The sequence below is a fragment of the Homalodisca vitripennis genome, chromosome 1, assembly GCF_021130785.1.
Source record: "Homalodisca vitripennis isolate AUS2020 chromosome 1, UT_GWSS_2.1, whole genome shotgun sequence".
NCBI classification, from domain to species: Eukaryota; Metazoa; Arthropoda; class Insecta; order Hemiptera; family Cicadellidae; genus Homalodisca; species Homalodisca vitripennis.
Window position 1 is genome coordinate 67,607,589 of NC_060207.1, and position 18,660 is coordinate 67,626,248.

The 18,660-nt window shown below is 30.3% G+C and overlaps 1 protein-coding gene across 1 annotated transcript; it reads right to left on the reverse strand.

Annotated features, from left to right (window-relative positions):
* Positions 1–655: 655 nt before the first annotated feature.
* LOC124364200 (probable 4-coumarate--CoA ligase 2) lies at positions 656–16,849 on the reverse strand. The gene is made up of 9 exons (XM_046819540.1): positions 16,733–16,849; positions 15,056–15,254; positions 12,105–12,147; positions 8,860–9,022; positions 6,465–6,564; positions 6,132–6,319; positions 5,451–5,675; positions 3,531–3,696; positions 656–1,909 (listed from the first exon to the last, which is right to left on the reverse strand). Exons 1-9 carry the CDS (start codon positions 16,847–16,849, stop codon positions 1,737–1,739), a joined length of 1,374 nt encoding a protein of 457 aa, XP_046675496.1. The 3' UTR covers positions 656–1,736.
* Positions 16,850–18,660: the final 1,811 nt, after the last annotated feature.

Genomic DNA, 18,660 nt, shown 5'->3' on the forward strand with positions numbered 1-18,660 from the left:
AAGAGTTAGGGGTTAAGCCGCGTAGCCCACATCTTAGTGATGCAGCAAAAAGAGGTATTGCTACCAAACTTATGGTTCACAAGCGAAAATAAAAAAGGTATTATAACAAATTACAATTGGAGCGAGAAAATCCAGAACCGTACGTTCTAGCGATTGCATTTGACTATATCCAAAATGAGCCATTACCTATTGTGACCGTACAAGAAACTTTTACAATTGACTATCCACCTATTCTGCATTCATGATATTTAAAAGAGCCCGCTATCTACCTTTACCATGAAGGTACTGCTAGGAAAATCCCTGATGAATTGTGCTTACTGGTTCTTAACTACCTGAAAGACGCTCCAATAGACATTGCTGAGTATTTTCTGACAGTTGTAGGGGTCAGAACAAGAACCATAACATTAAACAGGTTGTTCTTGGCCTTCACGAAATCGAGCAATACTTCCCCATCAGAGGCCACTCATACTTACCGTGTGTTAAAGATTTGTCAATAATAAAGAGAAGCCTAAGAGAAAGTTTTATAATGACTTCTTGGAATGGCCTACAGGTGATTTAGCGTCAGGTGAAGACTCCCTATGTATATGTCTTTCAATATATTACACTCTTTTGATTACAGGGTTGATAAAAAATTTATATTTCAATTATTTGCCTCAATTTATTTACAAACGTTCTCAAGTCGGCTGACATTAAAATACACAACATTTTTACATTTTAACAATAAATAAAATTATAACTGATTCTCGTTAACAATAACCCAAAATAAACTTTTGTTTTATTTTACTTTTTTATAAATGTTTTGTAGTAGCAATGAAGTTTTTTTAGTTTTCCCGAAAGTAGTTTTTCTACAAAGAATTCTTTTGCATAAATCGAAAAATCGATTCAATTACGAAAAACTGATCAGCTATCAACTGAAATCTTTTTTACCTTATGTAACTTTTATGGATTTTGAAAATATTTTATAGAATATTTTGCATACAATTTTGCAACTCACTCAATCCTGTAAAATTAACAAACGGTTAATTGTTATACAGCGAAAAATAAGGATTTACTTAACGTTTCGCACCAAAATATGTTTCAATCAATTTCACATGCTGAAACTTTTTTATTAGTCGTTTGTATTATTCTGGGTCTTAAGTACGAATAGTATTATCAAATTTGAAGCAATTTTACGAAAACCTATAAACATCAAGTTTAGAAAATAAATATTATAATATAATAGTATTATAAGTTAGTAGTTTTGAATTAATAACTGTTATTACTATGTGATCATACAATGTATTTTTTCTCTTGTTGTGTGGTTGCAAGAACAATTATACTGACTAATTAGAGTTTTATATCTTCACTGGTTTCTGAAATAACAAAAAACACTTGCAGTCACATAAACGGTAAACGAAAAAAGCAACACCATCGGTAGCAATTGAGTGTTATGTCATCTTAGCCCATGAAAAACAATAAACTAATGTTGTGTAGAAAGCCCTCTGTTGCATCTTGTATATACTTCTTGTCCGTCATTTATTTATTGTGATACCGATCTTGAGACTAACTAGAGATTAACACATTTCAAACATGGATCAGATTAAACGGAAATATTCTATAATACAATTTTACATGCAAGTTCAATGTAAGAATTCTTGTAAAATTATTCTTTTTTCTTGTCGTTTTTAAAAATAATTGAGATATGCAGTATATTGCACTAATGTACAGAACACTTGTATCAGGGCACTGGACATGAACTAGTTTGTACTATTATGTACTAGGGAAGGATGTTCCGTAAGGATTTCAGAGAATGAGTCAGTCGAGGCATATTCTTTCAGTTTCTGACGCAAGACCTTGCCGGTGGCAGTTCGAGGTAACTCATCCAAAAACCGAACACCCCCTCTAAGTTTCATGGTTTCGTCCACTTTCCCTGTAAAAGAAAAGAAGACTTACAACTTTAAGTCACATATTGCATAAAACTGTATTAATACTACTTGTAATTGATATGAATGTAATCTAATCTTATGTATGTTTCATATAAGAGTGGCTGAAGCAATCGCCCTCCTGACGGAGTTTCTGAAAGAATTTTATAATTTTCTACGATCATGAACTCCAGAATTCTGCAATAAGTAAGGATATTATGACTACAGACCAACAATGTAATGTTATAATCTGCTGATTAGAGCAGCTAAAATTAAAATAGATGATTTTTGTGGCTCACAAACAGTGCTTGTCACATAATGACAGTGACCATGGCTTAGTACTTGGTATTTAAAAAGCGCATTATTGCTCTTATACAACAACCGATTTTCCCAAATTTGGTATCGTTGGATATTTCAGTTAAATTATCTAACTAAAATGTTATATTTTTACTTTTATACGATATGTCGTTTTCAGGATATCTACGATTAAAATTTTTAAGAAGTCACCATTTTGGAACTAAGCCTTCTAAAAATTAAAATGTTTCTTTTAAGACTAATATATATATATATATATATATATATATATATATATATATATATATATATATATATAGGCCAAATTACAACTAGCCGTTATATTAAACACAGTTAATTGAAACAAACACTTTAATTATTGTTAGGTTTCGAATGTTTTAATATGATATTTTGGTATATATTTCGTCCAGAAATAATACCTGAAAATATTGGTAGAAAGGTCTGGGACACTCTATATTTGTATGTATAGCCTTATGCAATATAACGTGTGCTTGTAAATATAATTTGTGCCGTAATCTTTTAAACATCCAGATTAAACTTAATACAAAGGTAATACTTACACATTGCTTGTCTGAGTTTAAAAATGCTTATCGAAAATAGTAACTATTAGGCACTGATTCCTATATTAAGTAAACAGTATTAAATGTATTTTTACTATCATTATTATTCCAAAACAATATTCAAAAAAACATTCAACTCAAAGCATTATTATTGCTCACGGCATCTTGCAATTGGTGGTATATCGCTTTAAATAGTTTAACCTTATAATACAATCTTATTCAAAGTATTAGACAAATTGTTAAATGTTGTATATATTTTTATCTTTCTCTTAGGCTAACTTTTGTCAGTTGATAGATATTCTAAAATAATTTAAAGGGAATAGATTACATGAATAGTGACTTGTTCAAAATCTGATGTAGTTTGTCAATGGTGCTTGCAGGATACACGGTTTCTGTAAACAAGTGCAAGAGGAAGAAACATAATTTCCCTCTCTTTCACTTTCAATATTAAAATAAGGAATACGGGAAACATAAAAATACGACCATCTCCCCTTTCTTTCTTGTAGTGGGATAATGAAACTTCCCGTGGAAAAACACAAAAAGCTACGTAAGTATTACGTGGTGAAATTCTTCTCTAAATGTACCTACAATTATTATCCATTAAAAGAGTATAATATAAAACAATTTAGTGTTACTAAAATACAGCCTTAAACACTTCGTCTCATAAAAGCAAATTTTATTTTGTATGAAACTTTGCATTCAGAAATAAATAGAAATAATGTTTCTCAATTTTTAGGACATTAAGAGTACGTACCATTTACAAAGTCCATGATTTCCTTTTCTGAAACGTTATATTCCGGTATCCTCACAACAAATGCTGTGGCGTGGTGTATATCACAGGAATGAGGTTTGCCGACCACAGCCACATCCATAACTGAGGGATGTGAAATAATACTGTCTTCTAGTTCAGTTGGAGAAAACTGGAATAAAAGGTTACCGGTAAAATGTAGTTTTATAAGATGGAAAACTATCATTCGTATGTGGCCGCCAACTTAAACGGAGGAAGGAATCTTATGGAAAAATTATGGAAACATAGGAAAGGTGCTAATGCCTAATTTTGATTAAGAACCACCTATGTGTGCCTTTGTAGTCTTATCACCAGTCCAAAGTTGAGTATGCCCTGTTGTCACGCTAAAGAAAACAATATTCAGACATACTTAGGAGCCTATTACGGTAAAAAGATTACCTATTCTGCTTTTGTAAAATCACTTGCAGTTCCATATTTACATGTAATATAATTTTGATGGTAACTATGTCTTTAAAATATGTATTAAATTAGTGATAACAAAAACTTAATATTTTCTAAAATAGTTACTTAAACAGAGTTTCAACCCCTTTGACAAATAGTTCTATATATATATATATATATATATATATATATATATATATATATATATATGTGTGTGTGTGTGTGTGTGTGTGTGTGTGTGTGTGTGTGTATAAAATATATTAAGGTAAAAATTAAGCTTGATACTCCTGGTGAATTCCTTCACCATATCACAAGGTGAAGGAAGCACACCAGTATCGAGTGCCTAATGTGCAAACATTCACACATTTCTTCATGAGTTTTATAGCAATGTTTAAGTAATATTTCTAATATGCATTAGATGTTTGAACTTTTTCAACAGCGCAATGTGTAGTAAAAATTAAATATTATTTTTATCTATTAATAAACTGCATTACACTACTGCTCAGACACTGTGAGCTTAATATTTTCTAAATTAGTTATTTAAACAAATTTTTCAAACTCTTTTGCATAATTGCAACTGTCAATAGCTGTTTAATGTCAGATAAATTTGGATTATGTTTTCATAGTTTTTCTAAATCCTGACAATATTATAAATACGAGAATGCCTTTATTTGTTCCATTTGCTTCACACGTAAACTATTCAACCGATTGTAATGAAATTTTACATGGAAATTCTTACGGTCCTTGAAATGAATATAGGCCTATTATTATTTCAAAACCCCTACCGGGCTATGCCCCACTGGTTTTTAAAGTATCAAAAAATCCCATCGTGGTCTCTAAGGTTGTGGAATAATAATAAAAAATAATTAAAAAAGCATGTCTAATGTAATAAACTGGTCTGTTTAAATATGGTTTATTATTTTCAGTTTGTTAATATTTATGTTGAGTGTGTTTTCTAAGTAAAAATAAATATATATCACGCCGTTTTAAATTTCAGAGATTAGGTAAATACTCATCTACCTTAGAAAAAGTCCTAAAACATTAGATGGTCAGAATTTGACAGTGAAATCTCCTTTTGAAGTTCGCTGGACTGTGCTTTTGAACTAATGTACCAATTCTAGCTCTAAATGTTGTTAAATATTTCATAACCTTTTAGTTTATAAAGAGAAAAGTAAATAGGGTCATTGTTATGTACTTTTAACTTTATATCTTTATCAAATATGAAGTATTAAATCTAAAAGACAGTGCTACTTTTTAATATTTACTATAAATTTAAAGACTGATATTAAACCTATCTTAGTTTACTTTGACATAAGTAGGCTTCTCTGATCTATGATATACATTTTCTTAGTAAAATGTGATATACATAGGCACATTTTAGTAGTAAATTATCTGACAGGATAATAGTAGTTATTGATTCATAGTAAATAGTTGCTAGTGTTTTAGAAATATACATTTTTAAAATTTAATTAAAAATGCTTATACCTTGTGCCCTCTGAAGTTGATGAGGTCACATACCCGACCCCGTAGATACAGATTGCCCTCAGGATCAAAGTACCCAGCGTCACCGTTCCGGAAGAACCCATCGTTGTCAAACATGGAAGAGTTGAGATCCGGCCTTCCCCAATATCCTGGAGTCACTGCCAGGGTTTTTATCCAAATCTCTCCAATATTTCCTGGACTCACAAGGTGACCTTCGTCGTCTAGAATCTTCATGCCAGAAGAGGTAAATTGTAGTTTTATTAATAAGGCAAAATAACGAGTGCAAGTAATAACTTAGTTTCATAATGATACAAAACGAACATATAAGTTTAATTTTTGTTTACAGTAAATGAGTAACTGATTACCATAATTTCATTTCAAAGATAAAGTATAAAATAAAAGATTATTGGTGGTCACATGAAGCTTTCAATTAATTTCCCCGAAGGATTAACCTGATACGGGCTAAAGAATCATGTGACATAGTTTGCTCCAACATCATTTGCCTATTTAATGCTGCTTTGTATCCATATATATCTGATATTTTGAACACTTATTTATCACTAGAGTGATATTGCGTTTGCTAAAATCCTGAATATCTGAAATGATTTATAAATTATTATAACTATAACACTTAACATGTCCAAATATTCCTATAAAAACGATAAGTTTATAGCTGTTATGTACCTTGATTTCAACACCTGGAATAAGTTTCCCACAGGATCCTGATCTGTCATCACCCTCAGGAACCCCCTGTATAGCTGCCGTTATAAGTCCACATTCGGTTGAACCGTATGCGGTTCCCAATTTAATACGGCCGCCCAATACCTTAGTCTCAAACTCTTTAAACAAAGAGCCCAACACAATTTCTCCACCTGAGTACAAAAGTAAATATATATCACTTTGATCGATAAGTTTATATGATAAATTAATAGAGCTAATTCGATTTGTTATTTGGCTCAGGCCCGGTCAAAACAGTGAACATTTTCAATTAAAGACACAGATATTTTTTCTTCTTACCAACAAACACAGTTTTAAGTGTTGTCAAGTCATAAAGTTTCAATGAAGGCTCATTAACGTATGATGGCATAGAAGCCGCCCCGGTAAACCATATCGTCACCTGTAGAAGTAAACAAAATTATTAATTAATATTCGCCAATAAGCAAATAAAGGCTAAATATTGTTTTTATAGAAAGATAGAACCTAGGAGCCAAAATTTGTATTTGTATAATTAAGTGGCCTAATATTATGAGATATTAAAAGAGTAATTTGTAGTAAAAAAATTCATTCATCATCTATAAAATTAATTTTTATAGGGGTCGAATTGGAAAAGTATTAAAGCAAATGAAATTAACAAGTAGTTATTTTACACGTCATATTTTTGCTAGGCCACATAAAACTAACCATTAGACACTTAACTGAAAGTAAAATAGAATCAGCTTTTCATGGTAAGACCATCTATTCGACTAAAATGCCTGATTTTACTCCCTTTATCTAATGGATTACACCATAGTACTAGGTGTCGTGTAACATATCGCTTTGATTGCAATCAAAGTTTCAGATCTACAGATGTTTTTACTATCAAGACGTTTTCTCGAAAGGTAGGTACATATATATAGCCAGAAAGGAATGCGTCATTCTTGAATCATTTTTGCCTACGTAGAAATTAAATTTCATGCAAAATATAAAGTCTACACATAAAATATTATTTCACACGTTAAATAGTAGTGTTTAGATGATGAAATATGTATGTGTTGAGGTAGTTAAGCTACACGTGCTATGTATCACAAGTAAAAATCTATTATGATCTTGGGATACTCGTTTTTATTAAACATTTGTTTATTCTGTAACTTTTTCCTTGATATCCTGGTTATCGAAAAGAACAATGTAAAAATGTTTGTTAACGCTCAGCCAAACTCCACGGAGTAACATGCAACATTCAGAGATGTCTATTTAATTGAAGTTACATGCATATATCAGATTTATAGGCAGTTTACATTCGAGATATTGTTTTCGCAGGCATATGGATAGAAAATAGATAGGACGATTTTATAGCCTCTCGGTCAAGTGATAAGCTTCGCTAACACTCAGCCAATATTAATTCATTATAGAGGAAAATAATCGTAATGAACTCTTTATATTCTGTTTTGTCGTGGATGAAATCATCTCATCCGTTAAAATTGTAGTTGATTGACACTAGTATAGTCATGTGCTAACTCAAACTGTGTCCATAGGTTTGATTCATTGTTTGTATATTCGTTTAATTTAATCTTGATTCAAATTCTTCGTTTTTAGAATTTGGATGTTGAACCACGAGTCTCTGTGTAGTACTATACCATCCTGTAAATCCAAAAAATGGATGGAATCACCTAGACTAAGATAGTCGTATTAAAAAACCATTTTGGGGAATAATGCCTCATATTTTGGGAACTGTTAGGCTAGACTATAGGTAGCATATCTGAAAGTCAAGAATCAGAAGGCTTTTAGAAGTTACGTGTGTAGTGCCTAATTATACCTTAGTAATATTTGTTTGCAAGCTTATTATTCTAGTCTACACCTATAATTTAGTACGGTATAAGCTAGCGGAGATATAATTATTTTTTATGTAAGTTTCGTTTAGGCATCAGAAAATTCGTAAAGATTTACTACACTAAATTATTCGTACTTAATGCGATAACATCTTGATACTATTCCATTTTCAGTATCCACCAAAACTAACACGATTAAAGATAATATGTTTCCATTTTAGAAGAAAATGCTCTGTCAATTTCAAGAAAAGCTAAGTTTGCTGTTCCTAGTTCTAAATTGTTCAATTGCTCTTTTTCCTTGTATTAACCTAGAAATTACATGATCAAGTCAAATGCCACTCCACTGCTACTAAAAAGTTGAAGAAAGCTTTCTTAATCTTACATATCTCTCTCTTCTATTTGACAAATAGTAATTCATACAAATATAAATTGATTTAAGCTATGCGGATCAACACGGAGGTGGTCTGAGAATTATTTTTAATATTACGATACTTTAAAGCATATTGTAAACTTCAATTGTATATAATTAAAGTCAGTTAGAGTGTATTTTACGCTATTTGTAAAATAACATAAAATACAAACACATTTGTAGGGAACATTGGTTTGCCCTAATAAACTAAAACTTAAAATTTTCAGTAACTATGTATTGAACGAAACTTGTGCTAGCTGTAAACTATTAAAAATAAATGTACAATGATGAAAATCAGGTAAATAAAAGGTAAATAGATACGTGAAAGAAGTCGCATAGTAGGACTACAGAAGCTTCAAGGTGAGGGAAAGCATATCCAGGAGTTAGAAATAGGGCATACCCTAACTTACAATAAATAAAAGGTAGAATACTACTACTAAACGTTATTGATATAGTCAAACACTAAATTAAAACTAACCTTCTTTTTCTCAATAACCTGAAGATTCTCTTTCACATCTTTGGTATCACTTAAATAAAGCAAACAATGATTGAAAATCGAAGAAAGAAACGTAGGAATAGCACTGTACCAAAACAGAGGCGTTGTAATCAACAATGACCTCGGCGTTTTCTTTCCTCTGAAACTACATAACAAGTTTATGTGTAACAAATTACAATATAAATATGAGTGAAAGCAATATAAAGCATTTTTAACGTATTATCATACCCGGGTTATACTGCCCTCATAATCCTTCTATCTAAGTCGAATTGTTATGGTAACGTACTATTACTCTTTAGCTGTATAAAAAGTTGCTATTATTTTTATTACAGTACACAGTTTCTGCCACAGTCTTTGATTGAATCCAGTTTTATACTTATTAAATGTACAAAGTCTAAACGTTATGTACGATTTCTGTAACTTAAAGTTTAACATTTATTATACCGAGTAACATTGAACGTTTTATGCACGCTGAATTGATCTTTAAAACTATAAGGTTTAGATCAAAGATAAACTGGGCAACGTTGTGCATAATAACAAGACCAACAAATTAATATGGTTAAGTTAACTGTTGGTCGCATCGTTCCCTCTTGAAGCTAAAAAAACTGTTTTTGGTGAAAATTCCTAAATTGTCACAGTTCTCTTATTAGTACCTATAAAGGAACGTTTTTAAAAAACAAACTGTATCACATAAATTTTCTTGTATTTTTTAAATATTATAATTGTGACCAGCCAGTGAGGAGTGTAGGGTTAGATTAATTCTTTTAAATGCGACGACACAATTATGCATTGTTCAAAAGAAAGTAAATTGCTTATTGACTTCAAAATATTATATATGAAAATACTTTTCATGTGAGATTCCTCAAATAGTTTAAAAACATCCTGAAATTTGACAAATGGGTGATAAATCTGACTCGAAAACCCGATATATGTGCGTGAAACTGTTTACAGCGATTTGTACGAACATTTCGTAACTAAGTTCTGCAGGAGACACTAAAATGAAATACTATATAAATAATAATATAAAATACCCAATCTTAAAAAGCTAATAATTAGCAATGCGGGATGAAAAAACTTAATAGAACTTTAACTATATATGTATATACCTTGCATTTCCAAGTAATTTTCCAATAAGAACAATGTATTCAGTCAATTGTGCCGTCTAAGCTTTTTCATTTCGTGTTATAAATTTTAACCTCTTGATATTATGCTTACATTGATCGATGCAGCCGATTACCCACTCCCCACCCAAATGGAAATTAAGGGTTTAACATACGGGTGTACATAAAGTCCTGCACGGGTATAATATTTTCTAAACGATAACAGATAAATAAACAAGATTTGGTACATCAATACTACACCTAAAAATCTACTTTTTGAAGGAACTATCAGTTTTCTGTAATATCATGGGGACGTCCCGCAAGGAGTCAGAAGGAAATCTTAAATAGGAGCATAGGTCAATATGGACATCATTTTAAAGGGCTTATCTAGCAGAGTGTAATGCCGCAAACCGCACTCAAAAAGATTGATCCAGTAAAAAATGGCGGCTGTTCAAAGATTTTACTTGGTTACATTTTATTAGTAGCCATAACCCCAGTAAAGCAAAACTGCAACCAAAACGAATACTGCAGCTAACTACTACATTATGCTTGTCAGTTGTACAGAAGTGAATTATGACATTAGTTATCCTCAAGGGTTACAAATTTGGTCCTAATATATTGATAACGGGGAAAACCTGATAACAGTAACAATTAGAAATCTCAGCGACCTATGACGATCGGAAACACTTCCTGTTTTCATAAAGTGTTGAACAGTTCTCCCTATAGTTGTTCTAGAAATTGGCTGCCTCTCGTGAAAGTAGTCATTAAATAAATGGCATGCTTCCTCGTGTGATCGTCTATACGTTCACGTTCGTCAAGCGACATAGTGTAGTTGAAGAACTACAAGCAATACGACAAACTCTTTTGTGCTAAAGCGCACTGATAAAATGGATGGACAGCACTACTAAAAACAAGAAAACTAGAATAGCCTACTATGAATAGACTGGCTAATAGGAAAGTCCTAACTGCGACCCAAAGATAAGAGATTTCTAATTGTTACTGTTATCAGGTTTTCCCCGTTATCAATATATTAGGACCAAATTTGTAACCCTTGAGGATAACTAATGTCATAATTCACTTCTGTACAACTGACAAGCATAATGTAGTAGTTAGCTGCAGTATTCGTTTGGTTGCAGTTTTGCTTTACTGGGGTTATGGCTACTAATAAAATGTAACCAAGTAAAATCTTTGAACAGCCGCCATTTTTTACTGGATCAATCTTTTTGAGTGCGGTTTGCGGCATTACACTCTGCTAGATAAGCCCTTTAAAATGATGTCCATATTGACCTATGCTCCTATTTAAGATTTCCTTCTGACTCCTTGCGGGACGTCCCCATGATATTACAGAAAACTGATAGTTCCTTCAAAAAGTAGATTTTTAGGTGTAGTATTGATGTACCAAATCTTGTTTATTTATCTGTTATCGTTCAGAAAATATTATACCCGTGCAGGACTTTATGTACACCCTGTATAACAAGGCTTAAAGGAGTGAAAAATTTTTGGTATAATTTTTCCTACACAAAATATAATGTTTTCCTGCGACAAATGTTCGGTCCCTAATGCTTTCTTAACTCACAAAATATCCTTATTAAAGTTTAATATTTATTGTTTATCCTATTGCGCTATTTGTGTAAATGCCCAATTTGTTTTCAATATACAAACATTATACCGTTGAATATTGTTCTATACCTCTACCCTTCCATCTTATCGTTATTCTATAAACTCTATTCTATCAAATGATATGTTGGGTTTCATAGAATGTTATTCAAAATACATTATAATACTATGAGTTGTGTAAAGGTTACAAATTTGCAATAATTGTAGATGAGCGCAGAGTTTTACTCGCTAATACATCCATAGAAATTACAAATAACCAGTAATTAACTGTTGCTGTCGCGATCCAACTCAAGTTTAAACTTCACATTTCCAAAGTGATATTTGTATAAGAATGTTTGAATTTCATTTATATGACAAATATTGGAGTTGCTTTCCCAATAATTATATTACTAGTTATTTCGTTTTCCTTGACTAGAAGTATGTATTAAAAATATGTAAAAGCAACGCTTTTATTAGGAAGTTGATCTTTATTATCTTTATAATCTAAAAATTTTGCTAACTAATACCTACTTTGATCCACTCAGTTGAAGTCCAATGTCAGATATTTGGACACCTTTGGGCGCCCCAGTGGTACCACTTGAGAACAAAATCAAAGGTACGTGAGTTTTTACATCCTTTACTTCATATATGTGGAACTCCTTGCAGTTGATAATAGACATAAATGTAGAGTCTTGTGTATTTGTGGTAAAAAGAAAGGAGGGCCGACATTTAAAGTTATTTACCGACTTTTTCATAGAACTTAGATATTTAGAATCACAGAAAATCCCTTTTATTTTAAATCCACATGTAAGTTCGTGTAACGTATCAGCATCTAAAAATCCATAATGAATACAAATGATAAATTATTGCAAATGCATAAGCATTTATAAATCTTCCTGCAAGCATTACATTACAACAAAATTGCAGTGAATTTCTAAATAACATGTTAAGTTTTGTTGGGCAGTGGGGAAAATCCATATTTAAAAATACAAATTGCTTTTCACAACTGTAAAATTGGTAATTAAATTTACCGGATATTTCAATTAGACCCGTAGTAAACTTTCGTAACTCTCCTACTTACAAGGTATGTAAATTTTTAAATAACAAAATAAAAACCCACATACATTTTGAAAATAATTACAGTATATCAAACTCAAGTAATCTGGCAAACCAAATTCGAGACATTCAAATTCCATTAATTTCTTTCTCCATTTTTTTTATGTTAACAACATGTACTCAAACATTCCAAAACAAGAAACAATTCAAATCCTAAAAGATAATCTAATAAAATACAGTAAACTAGATATGAATGAAATTAACGATATCTTATCATTGAAAAAAATCAACTGTTAATCAAAATTATTTTCAATACAATAAGGACTTTTACAAACAAGAAGATGGGTTAGCAATATGATCTCCTCTTTCAGGCCTTCTTGCAAATATATATATATATATATATATATATATATATATATATATATATATATATGCAACATTTAGAAAAGAACAAAATAAATGACACTAATCCATTTAAAGACAAAATAATTTATTGGTTTCGATATGTGGATGATATATTATGTCTTTTAAATGGAAATGAGAACCAAGCAGAACACTTTTTAACATTTCTCAATTCTATATCACCAACAATTAAGTTTTCTAAAGAAATAAAAAAAATCTAAATTAACTTTCTTGATATACGTATTTATAATCTGAATGGAAATCACTCATTTGAAATTTATAGAAAAATGACCCAAACAGATCTTCTAATACCATCATCCTCTAACCATCCTTGGAAATACAAATTAGAAGCATTTCACTCAATGGTAAACAGAATGTTAAATATACCAATGAGTGATGAGAATAAAAGTAAAGAAATTAAAATAATAAAATACCTAGCTGTAAAAAATGGATATCAACCCCAAATTGTAGACAAAATGATTAAGAAGAAAACAAGAAAAATCAATAAAACCAACAAAATAATACCTAATCCTAATACTACAGAAATTCAGAAATATATATGTGTACCATTAAATACTAAATTAAACAAAGCTGTTCGAAAAAACCTTTCAAAATTCAAAATTCTTCATCAAGAAATAATACATTTAAACTTATTGAAAACAAAGTGAACCAAAATGTTGACAAACAAGAATTATAAAAACAATCTGGAGTATACAAAATTAACTGTAGTGACTGTGAAAGCTATTATATTGGGCAAACTGGAAGAAATTTTAATAAAAGGTTTAAAGAACACGTACAAGCTTTGAGAACAAATAACATGTCTACAATAAAATCAAATTTTGCTGAACACTTATTGGAGACTGACCTTAACTACACAAATATTGAAAAGAACATGGAAATTTTAGATATCGAAAGGAAAGGAGAGAAGTTAAACAAAAAAGAAGAATTTCACATCTATCTAAATTATAATAAAGATCCTCATAACATTTTAAATAGTAATCTGAAAAATAAGACAAATACAATTAAAAAAAAAATTAAAATATTAAATACAGATTACTAATAAGAAAATTACAACTGTGTAATTTATATTTCACATATGTTTAAAAGGTCTACATGTGTATATTTAATTGTTTATTATTTATTTATTTATTTAGAGGTTAATGCACAATGATGATGGTTAAAAACCTAAACACGTGTATGTAATAAAAAGATTTTTAAAAGGGTTTTAGTTACTTTCTTTACATTGAACTTTTGTACAATTTATAAAAAAAACGTTTACAATAATCTTTTAACACTTCCACTTTTTGTGCCACTTAACGATGACACGTCTAAATAAAAACCAGTTTTTTTACAATCCTTTAATTGTGAAAAATAAAAGAATTGTTACGTGTATAAAGTAAACTAAATGTTCAGTAAACTGTTTCTATATATTTATTTTATGTAGGTTAAAATTTTATCTTAAATGGGGTTAAAATCCAAATAAATATAGTTATTATGTTATGATAATCAGCACTAGCTTTTCTCAAGTTTTAATTGACCTCTATTGATTGAAGTGGGACTAAGTGAATCTGCTCTTTTTTTGTAATGAAGTACAATATTCAAGTCATAAAATTACTAATCATAGCAATAGTTTAAGCAATATTAAAAATTAATATAAATTATAGTAAAAAAAGACCGGACTTGAAGAAATAGCCTCACGTGAATCGTCTAAGGGTGAGGACATATATAACCACATCATCTGATTGTATCCCATTGCAATAATTCATTGCTGTGCAATCAGGGAAGTGGCCTTGGTGTGATTTTTTCAACCTATATTGTAGTTATGCGTTAGGCTAGTTATCCACCTGAAATTTTCATTTTTTCATTAATCTTTCCTCCAACCTTTTAGATGCGACATTGAAAGATGTTTAATGTATTTATATAGTGAGTTACCTTAGTTTTAAGGAAACAAATTACTACTAACAATTAAGTAATAGTATGGGCTCTGCAATAGATAAAACGTTTAGTGTTACTGAAAATATTACGTGGAGTAGGAGCCAAGACAGCTGTAGCCCCCGTGAACATAGTTCCTAGAAGAATCGTGTAAGATATTATGCTCTTATCAGAACACAATATAACATAATCTCCTGCAGTAACACCCACATCAACCAGTCCTGCAGCTACTGCTCTGCTTTGCTGCAAAATCTCAGCACGAGTAATACTCTTCTCCGTTTCCCTTTCAATCTGTAAACATACATTCTTAATTAGGAGCGCTTAAGGTGGTTAAAAAATCATATTATTTAGTATATTTACTACACATTTTTCTTGTAGTTTTAATAATCAAACAATAAAACAAATAATTAAGAGTACAAAAATTATGAAAATCTTATTTCCCTCGTGGGCTAAAATAATAGGTTCAAAATTATACTAGGGGCTCGTTGCGTTTTCCTGTAACCCCTTCCCAGGTTGTCACTAAGATCTGTGAAAGTTACCGTTATCGCTATCTAACACTCCCCAATGTTCGAGGCCCGTAATCTCGTGGGTCCAGATATAGATACTATAGACCACTATTACTGTAAATCCATCACTATGATTACTTGTTTAATCCTCAATCCATATTTAAAGCCTGGGTTTCTGATATTTACTAGTAATGTGGAGTTAACGTGAGTCATTAGTTCTCGCGATTGGTTATGAAATCATACAACAAATCTTCTTGAATATCTCCTGGACTCATTTTGGGACCCTAATTGGTTGTTTTTTGTTTAACAATAATTATGGATGATTAAAATTGACATTACAGATATCTTTGTTTTTCGTGAATTTCTACGGTTGTATTGGAAAATATTCAAAACCGTTTCTTAGCAAAGAGTTAAGACGAATAAGTTTACATAGTTACATGTTACTTTGTTCTGTATTCTTGGAAATTTTGTAATTGGTCAGGCAGTGGTATTTGGCTTTTATGTATATAGAAGACGGCTAACTTACGATAGTAAATCTTGTTTAATCTTAATCTTTATCACTTCTCTTTACGTGGTACTCTAAAAACCGGCAGTTTGGTAACATTATAAGTAACTATTTGATACAAAGTAAGGTTTATCACGAATATGCAGTATAGTTGTAATAATTATCCTATCTATACATATAAGGCCCATGTATGCTAATTCATTCCAACATCTATACCCTAAATTAAATTGATTATGGAATCAGATCATGAAATATTACTGTTTTTATTTTATTTCTTATGCACGATTAAAATTTAGTATTTTCCTTTTTAAGGATAGACAGTTTGTCCTTTATACATGTATATCTCAACATATGGTAGTTCTAGATCTTGAATATTTAAATAAACCACGTCGGTATTCCGAAATTGTCTAAAATATTAATATTTTTTGTCCAAGACATAAAGAGTATTCTTTGGTATTCCTATAACTAAGACATCAAATAATAGTTAAAGAAATTTATAAAATAATACGACACAAATACCTATATTTAATTTCGTTTAAAATACAAATTTTATCAATCAGGAATAAAAGGAGAAAAGGCCTACTCAAGTGTTGTCGAAGTGCATAGTGACGCTCTTTTATTTTGATAAAGGTTTTACCAAAATTCTTTTGTTTGGAGAAATATGACAATTTTAAGATTAACCACCAATCATGGACAGTTTTCTCTCACATTTCAGTAAAACATTAATTAACAGTTAAATAAAAGAAAAGGTGTCTTACCAGGGCTATCGTATTTCCATTTTCTCTAAGGGATTCATCCAAAATTTGGAGAACGGAAATATTTGGCTGGAAGTGTGGCAGAGCTACATTGATATCCGGTCCCTGGAAGTGCGACATAGTAACTGTACAATATAACGGTTATGAAGTGCTCTGGTGAGCATATTTAACTATTCTGTTTGTGTAGAAATATGATAACACAGTTACGTCTATAAATAAAGAAAACATTCAGTGTCTATAACATCAGGGCTGTGTTTAAAAACTTCTATTGAATCTATTCATATGACTTCTAATTACTTGGAGGTCATTCATTAAGTAATAAATCATTGTTGTTTTATAATTCCTTTTTAACTAATAAAACTCTATGGGACAACTTGTGTATCTTTATATAATGTATTTACATAACATTTACATTTTTAATAATATTACTCTACTGTAAATAGCGTAGCTGCTTCATTAAAAATTATTGTTCGTTTCTCACTTTGGAGGGCAATTCTATTTATTCGGAATGTTTCATAAAATAACTATAATTGTAACATTTTAAAACATGAAATAAAGTTAGATAACCACAATTATACAATATAATACAATATGTAATTACAATATATTCCGGTGGTTGAAAATGTAAGATAAAAATCATGATACTCGCAGTTTGCTGCAACTCTATATAATAAAAATAACACAGTACAAAATATACCTTTCGGCTCAGTAGCTAGATTTTACATGAGGCTGCCACTTCGAAGTGTCAAACAAACTGAATATGCAATATTCATTTAGATGTTTTCTCAAAACACTGATGGGACAGTTACTCTCAATGTTGACACGCTATTATAGTATTATTATATTATTTTTGTAAAATATTCGCTTTTATCGGTTCTATTGTATACTTATATAATTTTATACCGTAATTATCTTGAAACATGAAAGGTTATAGAAATAGAAGTATGATTGATTGTTGCTTGGAATTACTCAACAATTTTATCGAAAGTGTTAATTTAAATTTATTTTGTAAAATACTCGAAATAAGAATTTTACCCAAATGTAAATTGACCACCGTCGTCAAACGTTGTATTGGTTAAGGCTCACCTAAGCTACGTGCAAGTACAGCCTTTGTGCCAAGTCAAGTCTGACTATGTAAAAAATGAGTTATCGCGTTATATTGCGTATTCTGATACACATTTCAGATTGTGGTGGTTTTGGATTCTAGTAGTGATGATCGGAGAAAATCCTTAATATCTATTGGAAATTCCATAGTGAAGGTGAGTGCAATAAGCAGATTTACTAAATCTACCTGAAATGTGCATGTATGTGATTCTGTCTCAATAATAATATAAAATTTATAATTACTTCTTCTTCTGAATTATGTAACTTTTGAACAAAACAGTTGATCTTATTAGGTAATTTCAAATCTTCATCTATTTTATAGAAACGTTGGTGTATTAAAAACTTTTAATATTAATATTTTTGGATGATTTTACCTCTATTTACCGTAAATGAACCCGTAGAGAAATGTTTTACTCTACATGAATGGTATTTCAATAGTCTCTAATTATTATAGTATATATATATATATATATATATATATATATATATATATATATATATATATATATATATATATAAATATACTATAGGTTTTAAGAGATATTGTTATTTTTAAATTCCTATATTTTTATGTGGCCAAATTTTGTATAGTGAAATAGTTTGTAGGCTGTAACTAAATGACTATCGATACTGAGAAGATTGTATTTTATTATTTCTCAAGAAATTCTTTTAAATGATTTTTCCGTTGTAACGGAAACAACATCAACAAAGGCTATGTTGGAAAAAACGTATATACAAGTTATATCCTTATTAATAACTATCATAAAAAGATGGGATTTTGGATTATGATATGTATAACTGGTCAGAGTAAATTATATTTCTGACAC